The 19,856-nt window shown below is 41.8% G+C and overlaps 1 protein-coding gene across 3 annotated transcripts in view; it reads right to left on the bottom strand.

Annotated features, from left to right (window-relative positions):
• The window catches only part of CNTN1 (contactin 1), a 432,672-nt gene that overhangs the window by 61,091 nt on the left and 351,725 nt on the right, over positions 1-19,856 (bottom strand). For all 3 annotated transcript variants that reach the window (XM_073328045.2, XM_078851133.1, XM_073328043.2), the window contains 3 exons: positions 18,504-18,574; positions 13,715-13,949; positions 3,900-4,003 (listed from right to left, as the gene is read on the bottom strand). In XM_073328045.2, coding sequence (XP_073184146.2) covers positions 3,900-4,003; positions 13,715-13,949; positions 18,504-18,574 — 410 coding nt within the window. The remainder of the gene's footprint in view (positions 1-3,899; positions 4,004-13,714; positions 13,950-18,503; positions 18,575-19,856) is intronic.

Here is a 19,856-nt window from a genome sequence, read left to right on the forward strand (position 1 = left end):
TGTATACTTCAAATACTTTAAATGTCTATGGAGCACTTGATTGCTACTCTTTTTCCTCTTCCCTGGTCATTCTGTACTCTGGTTCAATTAAAGTAATATGCAAAATTACATCCTTCATTGCCACCGGCTTGTTCAGTAGCCCAGTCTGTTCATTAAATTTGCATCACAAACTGAATTTTTTCATTTTTGGCAGCCAGTATCAAGTGGAGTGCCCCAAGGGTCGGTCCTGGGGCCGGTTTTGTTCAATATCTTCATAAATGATCTGGAGGATGGTGTGGATTGTACCCTCAGCAAGTTTGCAGATGACACTAAACTGGGAGGAGAGGTAGATACACTGGAGGGTAGGGATAGGATACAGAGGGACCTAGACAAATTGGAGGATTGGGCCAAAAGAAATCTCATGAGGTTCAACAAGGACAAGTGCAGAGTCCTGCACTTAGGACGGAAGAATCCCATGCACCGCTACAGACTAGGGACCGAATGGCTTGGCAGCAGTTCTGCAGAAAAGGACCTATGGGTTACAGTGGACGAGAAGCTGGGTATGAGTCAACAGTGTGCCGTTGTTGCCAAGAAGGCCAATGGCATTTTGGGATGTATAAGTAGGGGCATTGCCAGCAGATTGAGGGACGTGATCATTCCCCTCTATTCAACACTGGTGAGGCCTCATCTGGAGTACTGTGTCCAGTTTTGGGCCCCACACTACAACAAGGATGTGGAAAAATTGGAAAGAGTCCAGCGGAGGGCAACAAAATGATTAGGGGACTGGAACACATGAGTTATGAGAGAGGCTGAGGGAACTGGGGATGTTTAGTCTCACAGAAGAGAAGAATGAGTGGGGTTTTGATAGCTGCTTTCAACTACCTGAAAGGGGGTTCCAAAGAGGATGGCTCTAGATTGTTCTCAGTGGTAGCAGATGACAGAACAAGGAGTAATGGTCTCAAGTTGCAGTGGGGGAGATTTAGGTTGGATATTAGGAAAAACTTTTTCACTAGGAGGGTGGTGAAACACTGGAATGCGTTACCTAGGGAGGTGGTGGAATCTCCTTCCTTAGAAGTTTTTAAGGTCAAGCTTGACAAAGCCCTGGCTGGGATGATTTAATTGGGGATTGGTCCTGCTTTGAGCAGGGGGTTGGACTAGATGACCTCCTGAGGTCCCTTCCAACCCTGATATTCTACGATTCTATGATTAAAAGATTTTGGGTCAAATTCCTGGGCTCAGTTCCTTCTTTTTTGTGGTGTCCTAGATCTATCCAAGTTGGAATCCCCAGGGTGAGGGACTCCTCAGTGGGCACTGCCAGTTTTGTGCCAACACAACTCCAGCTCTCACTGGAAGGGTTGAGCCCAGACTGAGGAGGGGGTTGTCTGATAATCTCTGGCCCAGTGGGGGGCCATTGCATGCCATCATAGATGAGCACAGCCTGCAAATCCTTAGGTTCAGGGAAACACCCCTGTGGTCCCGTGCCTCTGGTGTGCCCAGATGATACTGCACAGCAGAAAACCTAACCCTTTGTAAGCATGGGAGAGAGATTTTTACAACTATCAAGAAAGAAGTCCTATATAATCCTTGTCTGGGTTTGACATGAAAAAGAGTATAGAAATATTCTTTATAATAACAGAACAAATATTTTATGGTGGCCAGTTGCACAACACAAGTATGCTACAAAATAAAGCAGCAATAAAGCTTAAGTACTAGAATCATGGAATTTGCAACCAAATCTTTCATATTTATCTATGTCGTTTCCAAGAAATATGACTAAAGCTACAAAATCCTATTTTATTGTACTCATTTAATATACTTTATTGATATTAGCAAGGAGACTTAGTGCCTAGTTAAAAAAAAACCCACAAAACAGTTTCATAACCATAAACCCGTATAATAAAAGCCAAACAATACATTTACTACATGTAAGAAGCAGGAAATATAAATACCCACTAGAACTGTATGTACTGAGCAGCTTTTTTTTCAAGAACTCATAAATCTTGCATTCTCTGTATGGAGGGAGGTAGTTCATATTTTAGCTTTCATTTAGGTCTGAGCTGAGTAATGGCAAAATTTATCAGTTCACACTCATCACTGCTAGTGCAGTAGTCATGAGAGCTTGCATTAGTGTCAAGAAAACCTGACTCCTCCTGGTGTGAAAAGGCTAGTATCACAGGTAAAATGCCTTCAACTACTTTTCTCTCAGGTTTCAGAGTAACAGCCGAGTTAGTCTGTATTCGCAAAAAGAAAAGGAGTACTTGTGGCACCTTAGAGACTAACCAATTTATTTGAGCATAAGCTTTCGTGATGCTGCGTTGCAGCTGATGAAGTGAGCTGTAGCTCACGAAAGCTTATGCTCAAATAAATTGGTTAGTCTCTAAGGTGCCACAAGTCCTCCTTTTCTTTTTACTTTCTCTCAGTATCCCCAACTCTTCGGCTCCTGAATACATGGTGCCAGTTAGGTCTTTTAGAGAGCATTTTTCAGGGAATGTGAAGGATTAAAATGAAAAGGAGAAAGTATTCTGATTTAACTAGGGATTTTTAGAAATTGTATTAGAAATGGACAATAAGGCAAATAAATAAATAAATAAATAAATAAATAAAATCCGAGAGTATGCACTCCAGTTTTTAAACAACTTTACTTTGATCAAATTAGCCCTCTTCCAGGCCTGGATTAAGACAATTCAGGACAGAGACCTCCCTGTAGCTCTGTCCTGTGATCCTGCCCCCATGCCGTAGCTCCACCACTACCCTTCACTGGCAGTGAAAAGGTTCCTCCTCCCCTCCCCCGTAGGATGATACCTCCTTCTCCCATCATGAGCAGCAGGGGGGGCCACCCATATTCCCCCCAACAGCTGATGTACATCTGCTTGGGTAGGTAGGCTGGGACACACACAGAATCCTCTGCTGAGGTGATGTTGATGAGCCTGCCCCCAGAGCAGTGGATCTTGGAATTAACACCCCACTGGGATTCACAGGGCAACGGACACCTCTAATTGACACATTCTATGAGGCTTGATTCTGCATTTGCACATGCTCTTTTTGCAGCATGTAGGTAAATATCATACATCGGACAATTAAAATTGCAAAGCAAGTCATTAACTTAGTAAGACCCAAATCCTTTTCTCAGAGCACAGCTGAAGTAAACAGACTGTATGCAGCAGAGTTCTCCAGCAGCTACTGTGTATGTGCAGGAAGAAACCCACTCTCTGCTGGGCTGCTCCATGACCACTTCTGCATCTAAACAGCCCTCTAGCTGTTGTGCCCATTTTTTGCAGAAGAATAAGAAAAGGTTTTGCTGGTAGATTTGAGTTGTTGTGGACCCAGTGGCCCTGCCCTGTTCCCAAATCATTCCTTCTTGCTAGGGTGCACCAATGCTGGATGGCAAGCAGAAGATGCAGACAGACTCCCTCAAATCCCGTTCCACCCTGCACATTAAAATCACAGGATTCTGCATCTTCTACTGACTATATACAGGCTGCAGCATCTGTTTCCAAGGTACTATAAATTCTCGGGGCCATTCGTTACTTACAAGTCTGTTTCTGCACTGACAAAGACATTACAGTGTACAGCAAATATTTGCACACAAAACTTATTCTGAACACATTTTGAGACATTTATGGGCCAGATCCTTTACTGGTGTCAACTGGCAAAGTTCTTCTATGGAGTTCTGAAGATTTCTATGGAACTATCTCAACTTACACAAGTAGGGGAATCTGACCAAAAGTCTTGTATTTTAATATAAAAAAATTATATGTTATATGAAACATCTAATAGGTAGAGAATCAAATTTGTACAGCAAACATCAATTAATGCTGAGCATTAAGAGCTAAATGTGACAGTGTGTATTGCCCGTGCATAATCAATTACTGTGTTTCAATGAATGTGAAGATATTTATAAGTGTCACTGCTGAGCTCACCTGATATCCTTCAACAGATTGCTCAAAAACATGCTCCCAGGAAACGGAGATTTCAGAAGACGATAAGACTTTTACATTCACATTTCTAGGCCTTTCACTTGGAGCTGGAAATGGAAAACATTCAATCCCATCAAGTGCATTGTTATATTTACTTGCATGGTCTTTTCTCATTGTAATATTTCATATTATTTTCTCATTTTCAAAAGGCCGAGTCCTGAGGTCTTTAACCTGTTTTACTTAGCTCTTACTTAGGTAAACTCTAATTTCACTGGGTATTTGTTTGAGACAGGACTGAGAAAAAGTGGAGTAAGGATCTCAGGATTAGGCCCATATTAATTATTTATTAGCTTTAGCAGGTTCCAAAGTGAAAGTTTAATAAACTAAAAATAGGCTCAAATAAAAACAGAACCAAAAAATCAGTGATCTTTTACTTAGCTTGTATAGTGTTTCTCATATTAAAAACTGTAGGCTACATTTTCAAAGTCAATTGCATGCAAATATTTATTTGCTTCTTATGCATGCAGATATAACATACATTATGTGCATGCAAGTCAGATAATTATGATGCAGTGGGCTAGTTGTGTGTCTAACTGACCACGCAGGTGCATTCATATCAGGTATTTGTGCATGTAAATTGGACACATGCAAATGTTTATGTGTGCTTAACTTTAAAAATCTGACCTTGCATTGCCAAATGCACAATTCAGACCATTTTAATGTGAAAAGCTTTTTTTATTTAAAAATTAACTTGTAGTGCCTAAAACAATAGGTGCTAGTTTAGTTAGAAGAAGCTGCCAATTTCACTCTATTGCTTGCATTTAAAAGGAGTTAATGAATGTAAAAATGCATAAACAGGCCACATAATCTATGAAAGATTCAATTTTTCAAGCTAAGATCAGTTCCTCTTTTATGGGTCTTTTGAAACAAGTTGCAACAGACAGCCACTGCTGCCTCAGCACAGGAAAGCTTTCATACATTTAATCTGCCAACTGGGCATCAAGTCAACTATGTATCAAAACAGCCACTATTCAGAAAAAAAAATCAGTTACATTTCTTATGAGAAGTATCTAAGGTAACAAAATAATCTTATGTGCAAAGTTACTCTTCTTAATTGTCTTTCACTAACAGTTAATAATTCAAATTTATAACTTTTTAAAAAAAATGCACTGATACCACGGCTATTTTCTCAACTACAAACATTTAAGTAAGCACAAAGACCACAATCTAAAGTTTTAGTACTAAGTGTGACTAGTGCTAATGCAATTTCATTACATACATGTTTGCATGAAACACATGGAAGCACAGAATAAAAGTAGTGCACTAAAATGAATAAAGATGTCTAGGATTATAATTAGACATATATATAGCTTTATGATAAAACACATAACTCAGTAGCAATGAACGTACAGATCATGATTATGTAGCTTTGCAATCTCTAGCAACACATTCGATAAGTTCCCTTAACTGTCTGTAACCTTTTCATTTGCTGAATCATAGCTGTGCAGACATTAGAGATGGAAAAGACCAGGTTATCTTGTCCATCTCCATGCCAATGCAAGATTGCTTCCCGTTCTGCCATTTAGTAGTGCTTTGTCCAATGCCCAAGATTTAAATGCCCAAGTCACAGGGCTTCCATCATTTCCCTTGGGCCAAATAGTTCTTACTGTCAGAGTGATTATCTTCATGAGACAATCTAAATGTTACCTTTCATATTTCATCCTCTTAAGCTTATTTATGGCCCCTTCAATAATACTAATTTTGCTTCTTATTTGGTATTTACACTCTAATTTTTTTGCAGTTTTTTTTTTCACATTACAGTTCAAATACATGACATCCACTCCATTTGTCATTTTCCAATTCTGTAATTCTACCAATAAAAAAAAGCAATTCAGTTTGCCTCACAAGACATATTCTTTACCAAAAACATTCTGCTTATCGCTCATAGTTCAGTTATTCTATAAAGGAAACTTTGTGGAATTAGGTGCTGTCAGGGCAGTGAGAGGGTAAACTCCATATGGCTCTGTGTAGGGTAGAACTACAGGGAATCTTCACAACTATACAAGTCCAAATGCCTACAGGGATCTCAGGAACACATGGTATGCACTGCCTCTTGCTACACCTGTTGGAAAGGTGTATGCTGGGTTACACTGCAGTCCCTGCTTATTGATGTGCTGGGTGGACAGGGACATGGCTGTGCACAGATGCGTTCTCCTTTGGGGCAGCTAATGTTGTAGACAATGTTTGGAGCTCCCTGACACCCTCAGCGCAAGTTTGGGTCCCTTCTGTCCTGGTGCTCTAGGGAAGGAAGGAGTTTCTTTGTAACCTGAGCCCCTTTAGTGGCTGCAATGGGTATAATTTGACCTTGAAAACTTAGCCCTGGTCTACACTAGGACTTTAGGTCGAATTTAGCAGCATTAAATCGATGTAAACCTGCACCTGTCCACACGATGAAGCCCTTTATTTCGACTTAAAGGGCTCTTAAAATCTATTTCCTTACTCCACCCCTGACAAGTGGATTAGCGCTTAAATTGGCCTTGCCGGCTCGAATTTGGGGTACTGTGGACACAATTCGACGGTATTGGCCTCCGGGAGCTATCCCAGAGTGCTCCATTGTGGCCGCTCTGGACAGCACTCTCAACTCAGATGCACTGGCCAGGTAGACAGGAAAAGAACCGCGAACTTTTGAATCTCATTTCCTGTTTGGCCAGCGTGGCAAGCTGCAGGTGACCATGCAGACCTCATCAGCACAGGTGACCATGATGGAGTCCCAGAATCGCAAAAGAGCTCCAGCATGGACCGAACGGGAGGTACGGGATCTGATCGCTGTATGGGGAGAGGAATCCGTGCTATCAGAACTCCGTTCCAGTTTTTGAAATGCCAAAACCTTTGTCAAAATCTCCCAGGGCATGAAGGACAGAGGCCATAACAGGGACCCGAAGCAGTGCCGCATGAAACTGAAGGAGCTGAGGCAAGCCTACCAGAAAACCAGAGAGGCGAATGGCTGCTCCAGGTCAGAGCCCCAAACATGCCGCTTCTATGATGAGCTGCATGCCATTTTAGGGGGTTCAGCCACCACTACCCCAGCCGTGTTGTTTGACTCCTTCAATGGAGATGGAGGCAATACGGAAGCAGGTTTTGGGGACGAAGAAGAAGATGATGATGATGATGAGGTTGTAGATAGCTCACAGCAAGCAAGCGGAGAAACCGGTTTTCCCGACAGCCAGGAACTGTTTCTCACCCTGGACCTGGAGCCAGTACCCCCGAACCCACCCAAGGCTGCCTCCTGGACCCAGCAGGCGGAGAAGGGACCTTCGGTGAGTGTACCTTTTAAAATACTATACATGGTTTAAAAGCAAGCATGTGAAAGGATTACTTTGCCCTGGCATTCACGGTTCTCCTGGATGTACTCCCAAAGCCTTTGCAAAAGGTTTCTGGGGAGGGCAGCCTTATTGCCTCCTTCATGGTAGGACACTTTACCACTCCAGGCCAGTAACACGTACTCAGGAATCATTGTACAACAAAGCATTGCAGTGTATGTTTGCTGGCGTTCAAACAACATCCGTTCTTTCTCTCTCTGTGTTATCCTCAGGAGAGTGATATATAATTCATGGACACCTGGTTGAAATAGAGTGCTTTTCTTCAGGGGACACTCAGAGGAGCCCATTCCTGCTGGGCTGTTTGCCTGTGGCTAAACAGAAATGTTCCCCGCTGTTAGCCACAGGGAGTGGGGAGGGTTGAGGGGGTAGCCACGCGGTGGGGGGAGGCAAAATGCGACCTAGTAACAAAAGCACATGTGCTATGTATGTAATGTTAACAGCAAGGTTTACCCTGAAAGAGTGTAGCCACTGTTTTATAAAATGTGTCTTTTTAAATACCGCTGTCCCTTTTTTTTTCTCCACCAGCTGCATGTGTTTCAATGATCACAGGATCTTCTCCTTCCCAGAGGCTAGTGAAGCTTAGAAAGAAAGAAAAACGCACTTGAGATGAAATGTTCTCTGAGCTCATGCTGTCCTCCCACACTGACAGAGCACAGACGAATGCGTGGAGGCAAATAATGTCAGAGTGCAGGAAAGCACAAAATGACCGGGAGGAGAGGTGGCGGGCTGAAGAGAGTAAGTGGCGGGCTGAAGACAGGGTTGAAGCTCAAATGCGGCGGCAGCGTGATGAGAGGAGGCAGGATTCAATGCTGAGGCTGCTGGAGGATCAAACCAGTATGGTTGAGCTGCAGCAAAGGCAGCTGGAGCACAGACTGCCACTACAGCCCCTGTGTAACCAACCGCCCTCCTCCCCAAGTTCCATAGCCTCCACACCCAGACGCCCAAGAATGCGGTGGGGGGGCCACCGGCCAACCAGCCACTCCGCCACAGAGGATTGCCCAAAAAAAAAAGAAGGCTGGCATTCAATAAATTTTAAAGTTGTAAACTTTTAAAGTGCTGTGTGGCATTTTCCTTCCCTCTTCCACCACCCCTCTGGGCTACCTTGGTAGTCATTCCCCTATTTGTGTGATGAATAAGTAAAGAATGCATGAATGTGAAGCAACAATTACTTTATTGCCTCTGCAAGCGGTGATCGAAGGGAGGATGGGAGGGTGGTTAGCTTACAGGAAAGTAGAGTGAACCAAGGGGCGGGGGGTTTCATCAAGGAGAAACAAACAGAACTTTCACACCGTAGCCTGGCCAGTCATGAAACTGGTTTTCAAAGCTTCTCTGATGCATACTGCGCCCTCCTGTGCTCTTCTAACCGCCCTGGTGTCTGGCTGCGCGTAACCAGCAGCCAGGCGATTTGCCTCAACCTCCCACCCCGCCATGAACATCTCCCCCTTACTCTCACAGATATTGTGGAGCACACAGCAAGCAGTAATAACAGTGGGAATATTGGTTTCGCTGAGGTCTAAGCGAGTCAGTAAACTGCGCCAGCGCACCTTTAAACGTCCAAATGCATATTCTACCACCATTCTGCACTTGCTCAGCTGTAGTTGAACAGCTCCTGACTACTGTCCAGGCTGCCTGTGTACGGCTTCATGAGCCATGGCATTAAGGGGTAGGCTGGGTCCCCAAGGATACATATAGGCATTTCAACACCCCCAACAGTTATTTTGTGGTCTGGGAATAAAGTCCCTTCCTGCAGCTTTTGAAACAGACCAGAGTTCCTGAAGATGCGAGCGTCATGTACCTTTCCTGGCCATCCCACGTTGATGTTGGTGAAACGTCCCTTGTGATCCACCAGAGCTTGCAGCACTATTGAAAAGTACCCCTTGCGGTTTATGTACTCGGCGGCTTGGTGCTCCAGTGCCAAGATAGGGATATGAGTTCCGTCTATGGCCCCACCACAGTTAGGGAATCCCATTGCAGCAAAGCCATCCACTATGACCTGCACATTTCCCAGGGTCACTACCCTTGATATCAGCAGATCTTTGATTGTGTCGTCTACTTGCATCAACAGTAGATTTGCCCACTCCAAATTGATTCCCAACTGACCGGTAGCTGTCTGGCGTTGCAAGCTTCCACAGGGCTATCGCCACTTGCTTCTCAACTGTGAGGGCTGCTCTCATCTTGGTATTAATGTGCCTCAGGGCAGGGGAAAGCAAGTCACAAAGTTCCATGAAAGTGCCCTTACACATGCGAAAGTTTCGCAGCCACTGGGAATCGTCCCAGACCTGCAACACTATGCGGTCCCACCAATCTGTGCTTGTTTCCCGAGCCCAGAATCGGTGTTCCACAGCATGAACCTGCCCCATTAGCACCATGATGCATGTATTGTCAGGGCCCATGCTTTCAGAGAAATCTGTGTCCATGTTCTGATCACTCACATGACCGCGCTGATGTCGCCTCCTCGCCCGGTATCGCTTTGCCAGGTTCTGGTACTGCATATACTGCTGGATAATGCGTGTGGTGTTTAATGTGCTCCTAATTGCCAAAGTGAGCTGAGCGGCCTCCATGCTTGCCTTGGTGTGGCGTCCGCACAGAAAAAAGGCGCGGAACAATTGTCTGCCGTTGCTCTGATGGAGGGAGGGGCAACTGACGACACGGCTTTCAGGGTTGGCTTCAGGGAGCTAAAATCAACAAAGGGGGTGGCTTTACATCAAGGAGTATTTCAGGCAGGACTTCTCGGAGAGTTCCAATAAGAAATGGTGCACCTAAGTTATTGTTCTTATTGGAACAAGAAGGTTAGCCTGGCCTCTGATTCATACATGGCTAGATTTACCTCGCTGCACCTTCTCTGTGAGTGACTGCATGTGACCTAGAGGAATGAGTCCCCTAAACAGGGGAGGAGGCAAATGAGTACAAAACAAATCTGGTCTATTTCTTGTTTTGATCCACTCCATCTATCTTTTACATCTTTGGCTGGCAGCAGATGGTGCAGAAGGACTGCATGCCATCCACATCTCATGGCTGCTCAGCAGAAGATGGTGCAGTACGACTGCTAGCCATCCTCATCTCTTGCCTGCCCGGCAGAAGATGGTACAGTACGACTGCTAGCAATCCGTATCGCCTGCCTGCTCACCATAAGACGGTTCAATAGGACTGCAGGACTAAAGAGAATGACCTGGTCAAGTCACTCCAAATTTAGTCCCTGCGCCCATGTCTGCCCAGGTGCTCCCAGCTGACATGGCCAGGAGCACCTCGGACACGACGAGGACGGCTACCAGTCGTACTGCACCGTCTACTGCCAGAAGGCAATGGGTTGCTGCTACTGTGTAGCGATGCCATACCGCGTCTGCCAGCACCCAGGAGATATACGGTGACGGTTACCTGAGCGGGCTCCATGCTTGCCGTGGTATGGCGTCTGCACAGGTAACTCAGGAAAAAAGGCGCGAAACGATTGTCTGCCCTTGCTTTCACGGAGGGAGGGAGGGAACGGGGGCCTGACGATATGTACCCAGAACCACCCGCAACAATGTTTTAGCCCCATCAGGCATTGGGATCTCAACCCAGAATTCCAATGGGCAGCGGAGACTGCGGGAACTGTGGGATCGCTACCCACAGTGCAACGCTCCGGAAGTCGACTCTAGCCTCGGTACTGTGGAAGCACTCTGCCGAGTTAATGCACTTAATGCACTTAGAGCATTTTCTGTGGGGACACACACACTCGAATATATAAAACCGATTTCTAAAATACCGACTTCTATAAATTCGACCTTATTCCGTAGTGTAGACATTCCCTTAGTGTTTCTCTGTGCAGGTGCAGTTATTTTGCTGGGTGGCAACTACCAAGATTATTTTTCTTTCATTTTCTAAAAGTCAGTACTACTGTTCGTTTGCTTTTCTCTGATTTTTCTGGAGCTACACCTGCTTGCTGCTCCCAAAGTGTTTGGTCACACATGCATGATGGCTCTATTAAATAGCTGAACTCAGAAAACAACACAATTTTGCTGCTATCATATAGGCAGTTTACATATACAACTCAATTAACTTGCAGGTGCATGTTTAATGTTCCTATAACTCAATTAAGTTGCAGGTGCATGTTTAATGTTCCTATTATTAATTTTTGCTTGTAATAGTTTTTTTTTCCTAGAATAAACACATTTAGCACTTCACTAACAGGCCTGGAAACTTACAAGTCAGATGTGGACAATGTTCTTAGAAATGAAGGGATACTGAAATGCTAATTGGGTATCAGCAACATATTAATTCATTTACACTATTATAACAATAATCATTCTTTTCCTGCAGCGGCTGTTAAAGATGATATCACATTAGCTAAGTGTTGCTAGTGTGGACCCTCAATTAACATAAGAAACAAAAGGGTCTATTCTATGTTTCTCTCTCTGTGTGGACGATTTGTATACAAAGTTCCCATTAGTGTTAATGGGAGGTACAAGCATAAATCTGTGAAGTACACTGAGATGAGAATGGAGTCTGAAGTGTGAGAATGTGGCCTTGTTATCTGGTCCCACCTCTTGGCTCTTTGCTCTCATTTCAATAGCTGGAGTTCTGTTTTGGTGAAGCAGATTCTGTTCTACAACATGAAAAATTTGAGCAATTCTTTACAGTTCTGTTTTGTATTTCTGGCAGCAGACATTATAGTGTAATGTTTTTGTTATACATTATTGCCCATATTATTCTGCTCTAAGGTTTACCTTTTTCTAATGCTTTCTTCCACTCAGCATAGGAAATGACATTTCTAACTGAAATCCTGCAGATTGCTGAATTTGAAATAATTCCAGGAAGGATTAAGGAAAAGGTTTAGTCAAATGTCAAAGGGGTTTTCATTTAATTATTCACCTGATTGCTTTAATGTCTAAACTGGAATAAAAGAGCATGGAAGAGTTAATTTATAATAAGTATTAGAATTTGAACAGGCTTGAAAACTTAACCAAATTAATCATTCCTCTGCAGTAGTATGCTTAAATACCACAGCTGTTATATTAAGACTGATAGGATTTACCACCACCAGTTAACGAGCAAAAAATATACTCCTACTTTATTTTAGAATAAAGCTGACTACTACTAAAGCATATGTAAAAAGTGTAACGAACAGCATTTTTGCTTCCATTAGTTCAATTATGAATATCAATCTTATTAACTGAAATATCTGAAATCCTTTGCCACTAACTGTCCTAGACAGTTTTGGACAGTAATTCTCACTAAAAACTCACCTGTGTATTACAAGATAGCAAGAGTGGTTTCTTTTTTTAAAAGTGAATGATTTTAAATTTAATTTGAGTACTTATTTTCTAGTTTTCCTTAGCAAGACATAACAATTCACCTTTCAGTGTCTGTATCGATCATACTGCATTGGTGAGGATGACCCAAACAGGACTGTTGTCTGAAACATGGCATTGTGATACAACAAATGTGGAAGGAGGCACTTCTTTTTCCCAATTCCCCAAATCATTTGTTTTTAACTAGCTGTACAAAGGTTCAGAATGGGTATTTGCTATGTGAATTTCTTTGTGGGTTAAAACAACGAGGAGTCCTTGTGGCACCTTAGAGACTAATAGATTTATTTATTATAGATTTATAATAGTTTTAAATATAATAGTTTTAAATTTATAATTTATAATATAATACTATAGATTTATTTATTATTATAAGTGGGCTAGAACCCACTTCATCAGATGCATGGAGTGGAAAATACAGGAGCAGGTATAAATACATGAAAAGATATGAATTGCCTTACCAAGTGTGAGGTTAGTCTAATGAGACAATTCAATTCACAGCAGGATACCAAGGGAGGAAAAATAACTTTTGAAGTGGTAATGAGAGTGGCCTATTTCAGACAGTTGACAAGAAGGTGTGAGTAACAGTAGGTTGTTAGTTCAGAAAACAAGTTACCATGCAGTGCTATTCTGCCCATCATGGGCACTGTACTACAGTTCTTCATGTGGGGTATGTCTAGTAGTATGCTTCCCAGGGCAGATAGACAGACATGCGCTAGCTCTGCTTAAACTAGATGCTAAAAATAGCAGTATGGCTGCGGCGCAGGCAGGGACTGAGGCTAGCTGCCCAAGTACAATCTCATGCAGCCCACTGGATAGGTACTTAGGCAACTAGCTCAAGCCGCTGCCCTTGGCCCCACTGCCATTTTTAGCATGCTAGCACAAGCAGAGCTGGCATCTGTCAGTCTACCTGCACTGGGAAGCACAATCCCAGGTGTATACAGCATAGACATACTCTTAGACAAACTCTCATGGGAGTTTTGCGTGAGTAAGAAGTTCAGGAGTGATGGCCAAGAATGACCCTATTCATTGAAGGTACTTCCTGCTGAATCCTGCTACAGTTAATTTCACTTCCCCTGATCCTGGTCCCCTTTACTTTGTTAGTGCTGGATCAGGCCCTTATTGTAGATTTTAATATGTAAACTTTACTCACCATCTTGTGCTGAATAAATGATGGCAACAAGGCTGAATGGTCCATCCCCTTTGTTGTTAAATGCTTTCACTTTTACTTGAAACTTTGTTGAGGGGGGCAGAGAGTCATCTTTGTGCACATATCGGCCAATATCAGGATTGGTAACTGTAACTCTTCTCCATTCCTTTTCACCGAATGGTTTAAAGGCTACTATGTAACCAAAATTCTTGCCAAAGTGGTACTCTCTTGACAAAGGCTGAAGAGACAAAAGACTAAGAATTAACATTTTATGGTTAACCAGTGGATCACTAATTAGAAGTTTAAAAATATTTATCCACATATAAATTGCAAAAATATTGCATTGAAATTACATTCTCTGATTTGCTTCCATCCACTTCAAAAGTACACCATCTCCATCACTGACTACATCTGGTAATAATAAGATTCAAGTTCAACTTGCTTTTGATCCAGTACTACAGAAATGCATGTCATGCTGTCTCCAACTAGAGAAGGCTAAGATGATTTTGTTCTAAAACTATATTCAGCTGAAGCCAGCAAAAGATACCTTTTTAAGAAATGATGAGTGACAATGAGTATGTAACACAGACTCTGTGTGTGCGTGCATGTGTGAGAAGGACAGAGAGAGTGAGTGTGTAGCTCACAGATGTCATCACAGGCTCCAGACACAAACAATTAATAATGGATTCATACCTGCCATTATATCACAAATATCCTTATAATGATTTATTTCCCATACTAAGGGGTAATGGCAAATTCTCAGTTAGAGCAGGTAATGTGCTATCCATTCAACTGCTTTAGCATCAGTGTTGCCAGACTTTCACTCCCTAAAGACTTCACACATTCCTCAGACCCACATGGACTACCATCCATCATCTTTATGGCACCCTGTTGGGCCCTACTCATGTCAATGATCAGCGATGCTTCTGGCTGAATTGGGGTAACACTTCTGGAAGACTTATCCAAGGCGACCGTCCATGGATTCTGAAGTAGAGACTCTGATCATTCTAGATGTAAAGAGACAGGATCCTATTGCCATTGGCTGGGTTCTTCCTCTGGCTGTTCAGCAACAGACATGGAGCAGACTCAGATTAATAGAGCTACAAGCTTTATTTACCATTTATTTGATTTCTGTGTGAACCTGAAGGCTGAGCAGAGGCTGATGTCTTTGAGAGTAGCCCCCTGCTCCACCCTTTTTTGCCCTCCAAACCCATCAGAGTCTCTCCTGCATAGAACATCCATGCAAGGGCTGATGTGAGGAGCAATGGACCTGCAGCAGTGTAACAGCTGGGAATATATTATGTTCAGGTTTTACACTGCTGTCCATTACTATATCATCCACTCAATGGACACTCTGGGTCAGATTTTTTAGAATTAAAAATAGTTTTAAATGGAATGGGCAGAAAACACAAATTCTATTTTATGGAAGATTTTGAGATTCTGAAATTTGTTTTAATTCTGAAACATGGAAAGAGTGCCATGCTTTGTTTTTTTATTCCCTGTCTTGGGTTACCACTGTTAGCTGTTAGCATGTACAGTATCTTCATCCTTGTAGCATTTCAGATATAATAAACCAGGACCAGATGGGATCTTCGTTCCTTCATCTTCTCCCCAAATGGGAGAGAGAAAGTGTGAGACTGCATTTTCCACAGGCTATTTGAAGAACTTTAATAATACATCACTTCACTTCTTGACTCCTTTTCCTGTGTACTTGTAGTTGGAAGTGTCCACAATTCTTCACCAGTCCTTCTAGTCCATTGCACAGGTTCGTAGGTCTTAGGGTTCCAGACCTTTTTGTTTCAAACTACACTTGACAAAGTCTTTCCTTTGTATCCTCAGTCTTCCAAATGCTTTCTTGCTGTCCTCTCTCTTGCTTCCGCTTTCTTTGCTGCTCATTCTTCTCCCATTCTTATCACACGTGCACTCTCCAGCCTATCTATCACTGGAAGTCCCAAGTTCATCATGCCCATGATTTCTTCCCTGCCCCCTCTGTTTACCATCTGCTTGTTGCCATGCTCCTCCATTTATTATTTTCTCCTACTTGTATCTTCTTTTTTTCCAACTTCGTAAGACCCACTATTTCCAAACCATAGAGCAGGCAGGGACGAACACACGGAGCATACTCTTTTCCTTTCAGTTTGTTGCTTAATCTTTGGTCCCACAGTACTCCTGCCACATTTTTTTCACATTGGGTTCTTCCTTTCAATTCTACAGATCTCTCTGATGGCACTAAGTGTACTTCCCAAGTACACAAATTTTCTTCTGCTCCTATAGCGTCAATCAACAGCTCTTCTTCCCCCTTCTCTACTTTCATAATGTTCGGGTTTTTTGTGTTTACCTTCAAACACAGATGCCCACTCTGATATCATATTGTCCAGTTCCTCTTTTACGATCAGATAGTCATCATAAATGTTACGTTGAAATAAGTAGCTATACATTGCTGAACGCCAGGCAATATCCACCAATTCTAGCCCTCAAAAGAGAATGGGAAAGGCTGTCCATGAAGAGAAATGGAGAAAGGCTATGGCCAAATGAAAGACCACTTCTAGTCCTCCACCTCTGCACTTCCTTTGAAACAAGATCTTGAAGAGCTCTGGCTGGATCCCTGAATATCTCACACAAGCCGAGATTATGAATCAGAAAATGCTATAGGTGTTGGCAGCCATATACCCTGTCTCATATTTGGTTCTCGTGCTATTAATTATGACATTATTGGAATAGTATATGCAAATGTGAGTACATTTCTGGGAACAAATACCCTTACCTAAGTCACTCTGTGCTATGTCAGGTGGGCACAGCAAATCTAACCTTAATAGAAAAAAAAAACACCCCTTGATAGTTATGCTAGTGGAAAGTTGGATATTCCTGAGAAATAGAAACTCTGCCCACCTAGTTTTAATGGTTAAATGAACTACCTATTACAGAACTGCTGGAAAAACTGACATTCGCTAAGAGAAATAATTGGAATATAAATCTATTTGGGGCCATTAGAAAGAACTAAATGATCTTAGATTTCAGATCTTGCATTAGTCATTATCCTCCTGGTCATAATTTTTTTTTAAATTTAGTCATAGCTTGCAATTATGCAAGTCTCCCTGATGCCAGCACTGCCATGAATACAGGTCTTTACATGCAGTGCAAAATGTATCATTCTTAATCTTTCTCTGAGACAACAGTGTGTATGTCAATATTTTAAAACTAATCTGTCTTGCTCAACTGTGCTTTGCATGTGTTTTTATTTGATTCTCTCTATTCAAAGAGCAATTAAAAACAAAATGAAAATAATAGGAATGGTATATTGTCTAAATGACTGTCTACTGGTATTGAGAAAGATATCTTGAAAACCCATTTTTACAGAATGTTGAAGTTTCCTTTTTTTAAACTTAAGTACAAAAAACACCTTTCTCCCAAATTTGTGGCTAGTTATAACTGTCACATTTGACAGACTCCTCCCAAGGGGTTTAGTAACCCTAAAATACAGCATTCCACATATACACACTCACGCACAGGTGCAATATGCATACTTTTTTAAACAAACCTGTATTTTCTTAAAGGAGCATCCTTGCTAGGACAATAAAGCAGATGCTGTCAGTCCTAAGTAGGCTTTACGTACTGATTAATCAAAGAAAAAGCATTCTTAGTAGTAGAGGTACATACAGTATGAGCTACATCTGACATATCAACCATTCCTAAAGAAACAAAGATTATATTTTTCACTCTCCATATGATGTTGGGCAAGTGACTAGAAGGGACAACGACAGCAAGATAACTTTGGTTACTTTTTAAAAGTGTAACTTTGTGGCCTCCGATTGCTGGAGGCAAGTATAAACTTCCACAACTCTTTCTTTTACTATATCAAGGAAGGAACTTCTTTCTTTCCCATACTTCATCCTCTGTAGCTTCTTCTTAACTTCTCAGCTCTCCTTTCCATCCCATCCATCTTTAGTTTACGTATGATCTTCCTCTCCCCTGCTTTCTTATCCTCTTCTGTTCCATTTTTTCCCTTCTTCCCATTTTCTTGCCTTTCTTCTCTTCATTCCCTGTTTTCAACCTTTACTTCTCTGCCTCTCTTTTTCATTGACCGGGCATTTCCAGAAGACTTTTTTTTTCCAGTGGGTGGAATTTTCCAAAGAATTGCTCCAGCCCCAGAAGGAAAACCGTAATACTACATATTCCTACAGTAGACTTTCTAAAGACAGAATATCATGCAGCCACCACTTATTGTGTCTGCAATTTACAAAAAGCTTCGTTTACTGTGAAGCTTTTCTAACACTCAGTGTCATTCTCCAACTCTGCATTCCACTCCAGTTGCAGGTAAGTGTGTGATGTGAGAAGAGCCCATAATTAAAGCTAAAGAGTTCAGCAATGTAGCTGTTAAAACATTTAAGTGAACCTGCTTACTGTTTGGGTTGTGGCCTTCAAAATTAGAATAATACTTGATCCAAAGTAAAATTTAAGTCAAAATCCAAATGCTCCTTTTGAAGTTCTAATAAATTAATCTAGTATCTTAGACTCTGCTTCTGTGTTTTAATCTATGCAATATGTGCCCAGAGCATCAGATAGGTGCCTAAAGCTATATTTTATAAAGATAAATAAATAATCTAAAAGCACACATTTTCTCTTCCTTCTTATGTATTTCAAAAGACAAAGACTGCAAACTTACTTACTGTGGGCCCAACCCTGCCTTCTCTGCAGTCAATGGCAAAACTTCCACTGACTTCAGTGGGAAGAGGATCAGACGCTGCATACCCAGCACAGCACATAATCAATGCAGTTTCATTTTGATACTCACCACCCATGTTATTGTCAGCTCTCGGTTACTTCCACCCCCTCCTCCAACATCAGAAGGAGCCACATTAGGAGCTGGAATAACAGAAAAGACAAGCAACATTTTCTCAGACTTCAGAGCTCTCATTCAAGAGAGAACCATTAATTACTAGCAGTGCCAATGAGCCCATATGGCCCACACAATTACAATAATGATAGCCTGTAATAGCTATGAGAGTCTGTGGTCTTGCCAAGACTAACGTATAGTTTTTGCCACAGGAAAAGTGCCAGTTCTCTCCAGTTATGGTAACTAGGCACTGCTGGTAATAACTCTTTCCTGATTTTGGCCATGTTCACTTTACTTTTTAAATTGGATATTCAGAAACCGAACACGCCCTTCATAGATCTGAGGAGAAAAGCATTTTATTATTCTTATCTTTGCTCACTGTGTGGTCTTTAAAGACTTATGCCTCCATTCAACAAAGACTTAAACACATGCTTCATTTTACACACTCTGTGAATGGCCCACTGATGTCAATGGATTTATTCACTATACATAGAGTTAAGCACATGGATAAGTCTCTACAGGACAGGGACCTTAGTTCTGTTCTCATTCAGGTCAATGGCAAACTACCATTGATCTGAGTGGGTGGAGGATTGGGACTTAAGGCTCCAGTACTCAAAGTAAATTAAACTTCTGATTGTATATATTGTATTTTTATGTTTCATTTAGAAATCTGGAAATTGAAGACTGATATTGTATACTTTGAAAAAAAATCTGCTAAAATTTAATATCTGGGCAGCACCATGGTAAAAAACAGGAAGTTCCTACCATTTCCATTATAATTTACTCCTTTATTTTCACTTGTGTGACACTGACAGCCCTCAATTCCCACTGAATATAGTTGGGGTAAAAGCAAGGTAGTTCTTAAGATGTACAGGCTCCTTCCTCCCATGGACCTGGTAAGGAAGGTTCCTTGAAACTCATCTCTGCCACGATGACTGCAAAACACTTTCCAAAAGAGAGGCAATTGGTAGTTCTTATTGGACTAAAAATGATAATTTCATTGTTATCTTGTCTGCTCCTGCCCCTTGTTTGTATATCCACCTGTGGTCTTTCATTAATAGGTTGCACAGTTAAGCACTCTGAAGTTAAGAAATGACAGTTAAGGTTGCCCATACGACCTTAAATATGCTCCCAGTGCATGTGCATTATGACATACAGTAATTCCTCCCTTAATATTGTAGTTATGTTCCTGAAAAATGCTACTTTAAGCAAAACAATGTTAAGCGAATCCAATTTCTCCATAAGAATTAATGTAAATGGGGGGGGGTTAGGTTCCAGGGAAATTTTTTTCACCAGACAAATATATATATA

Source organism: Lepidochelys kempii, chromosome 1, assembly GCF_965140285.1.
Source record: "Lepidochelys kempii isolate rLepKem1 chromosome 1, rLepKem1.hap1, whole genome shotgun sequence".
NCBI classification, from domain to species: Eukaryota; Metazoa; Chordata; order Testudines; family Cheloniidae; genus Lepidochelys; species Lepidochelys kempii.